At 43.3% G+C, this 2,577-nt stretch overlaps 1 protein-coding gene across 1 annotated transcript in view; it reads right to left on the reverse strand.

Annotated features, from left to right (window-relative positions):
• UMODL1 (uromodulin like 1) overlaps positions 1-2,577 on the reverse strand; it is a 51,170-nt gene that overhangs the window by 28,848 nt on the left and 19,745 nt on the right. The window contains exons 10-11 of the mRNA XM_031062147.1: positions 850-987; positions 174-263 (exon numbers count right to left, since the gene is read on the reverse strand). Of these exons, the coding sequence (XP_030918007.1) occupies positions 174-263; positions 850-987 (228 nt within the window). The remainder of the gene's footprint in view (positions 1-173; positions 264-849; positions 988-2,577) is intronic.

The following is a 2,577-nucleotide window of genomic DNA, read 5'->3' on the forward strand; positions in this document are numbered from 1 at the left end:
GCTGAAAGCCATCTGTGGGGCCAGACCTTTTTGCCAAGGGGTTGGAGGAGCCCTGGTGGGACTGTAGGACACTCTTTTGTCACCCAAGGCCAGTGCAGCAGGGAGGAGTGTGGTGGCGCCAGACGCAGGGCCTGCAGCAGCCACTGTCCCTGTGGTGGCAGTGGGAGCAGGGCCTGCAGGGCTTCTGCCGTCTTCAGGAGCCAAGTCCGTGCTGGTTCTTATTTCAGGAGCCACGGTTTTGGTGAGAGGATCCACAATCTCACCTGCAACACAGAAAACACACCCTGAAATGGGGCCTGAAACTGGACAAGGAGGCACCTGGGTGCTCAACCACCTGAAAATGGCACCAAGGGCACTCAGCCACCTGCGACAGCATTACAAAACCAGGTCTTGGATGGTCATGAACACAGTGTAGAACATGGGATTTTTGTGGGGTTGAAGCTGGTTTGGGCTGACACAAAGAAGCAGATTTGATTCCTGGGTCTCCTGCTCTGGTTGGCAAGGCCGTGGATTAACTTGGTGGGAGGAAATTACCTACAGACATAGCAAAAAAGGGAAAAGTACTCCTTGCAGTTATCACGCTTATCAAGGAGGATCTCAGAGAGATTTCACCTGAATTTATTTTTTTATTTAAATAATAATTTTATATATATATATATATATATATATGTATGTATATGTGTATATATATAGATATAGTTTGAGCCAGGTCATATATACCCCTTTATACAGCCACAGACTGCAAAGGTGCACTTATTAAACAGATACTGTAAAAGCAGATGTAGGACCCCACAACTTATTCCCATGTTTCATGGCAAAAAAAACCCTACATGCCAGCCTTTTTCTCACCCTCACAGTTTCTTCCAGGTCGGGATGGATTGGTATCCATGGTTGTCTTGCACCTGCATGTGTAGGAGCCCATCAAATTGATGCACTCTGCAAACACAGAGCAGTCATTCTCAGCTTGGGAAGCACATTCATCCCAGTCTGTGGGACCAAAACAAGAGCAAGGGTCAGAGAGCCTCCCTGCTGGCTGCATTAAGTTAGAAATAATCATTAAGTAGTCCTTTTTTAATTCACTTATATGGTCTTCCTTTTTCATCATTTACCTGTCAGCCAAGCTTTGAGTGATGCAAACTGTTCACTGTTTTGTTATTCTCTTGTTCTTGTACTCTGAAAAGTATTTTCTCTGAGTAAAGACTTTTAAAATCATTGTTTTTAGAGGTAAACACATTTAAAGTGAAAAAAAAAGCTGTAGGTTTGTACTACAATTATATCAAAATCACTCACTACACCAAGCTCTGCGTACAGCACCTCCAGATATATCAGGTAATGAATAGATCTGTTACCACTAGTTACCAGTAGATACAACATTAAAGAGACTTAATCCAAATAATCTTCTGCTTCACATAAAAAGTAAATGCTAGTAACTCCCAGGGGAAGCACTGTTCTGTTCTTAACAGAGGAAGTGCTAAGGGCAAAATCTCTTTTTATACAATTTTTCTTTTCCAAAGTAATGCTGTAAAACTGTGACCCTCTTTCTGGTAGTGTCAGAAAAGACATCCTGATTCATCAATGCATGAGGATGCTCTGAGGGTGCTCCTTATGTCTGATTTCAGCTGCTCTGTATCAGTTAGAGGGACCTTTTCATGCAGTTATAGACCCATTTTATTGCTGAGTCTCTTCTCTTTTAAAGGATTTATATCTGGAGTCTTGTGCTGCCATTCACACCCTATTCCAGCAAATCTGCAAGGGCTGAGTTAGTCCTTTGGACAGGAATAATTCCAGTGAATCCCAGGTGAGCCCTCCCTGTGTGTCTGCCTCATGCACTCACCTTTGCTGCCTCAGGGCCCTGAAAGAGGGAGAGTAGCAAATGAGGCTAAAAACTGTGTCTTGGGACAAATAATTCTGATCAGAGGCTGGAAAATTGTTCTGAATAACAAATTAACAAACTTGCAGATTAATGATGGTGATTATTTCTCTGAAACTAAGGAATGTCCCACTCCATGTGCATGCCCATACATACACTCATCTTTCTGCTTGCTTTTCCTTCCTTCTAGCTAATATTTCAATTCTTTTCACTTTTTTTGTCATTGGGTAATTGCTGTATCCATGATAATCTCCATTAGACAATGTCATGTGCTTATGGCCAGCAGCTGCCTATTATTCCAGCCTAAGCCACTTAGAGGGAATGCAGAAGGGTGCAGGACTGACTGAACACCAGTGATGAAATCTCATTAATTCCTAACTGTGCTATGACATAATTGTGACCCTTGGTGGCTTCCAACACCATCTGAGAGATGCTAATTGCTAAATCACTTACATTCACTGTCTCCATTGTCTCTGAGGGTTTCCTTTTTCTGCACTTAGCACGGCTTTTTAAGCAAATTCCTTCACCCCTGATGGCCACATTCAATCATGCATCGGGTCAAAACGCTGGCACTGACTGGTGCATCACTTGTGCACATCCACACAAACACACTGCACTTTTTTCCTCTCCAAACCATCACATCTCAGCCAAAATCTGCTCTGAGCTCCCCTTCTGCACTCTGGGCACCTCTCTGGCCCTTCACATTT

Source organism: Geospiza fortis, unplaced genomic scaffold (genome assembly GCF_000277835.1).
Source record: "Geospiza fortis unplaced genomic scaffold, GeoFor_1.0 scaffold17, whole genome shotgun sequence".
NCBI lineage: Eukaryota > Metazoa > Chordata > Aves > Passeriformes > Thraupidae > Geospiza > Geospiza fortis.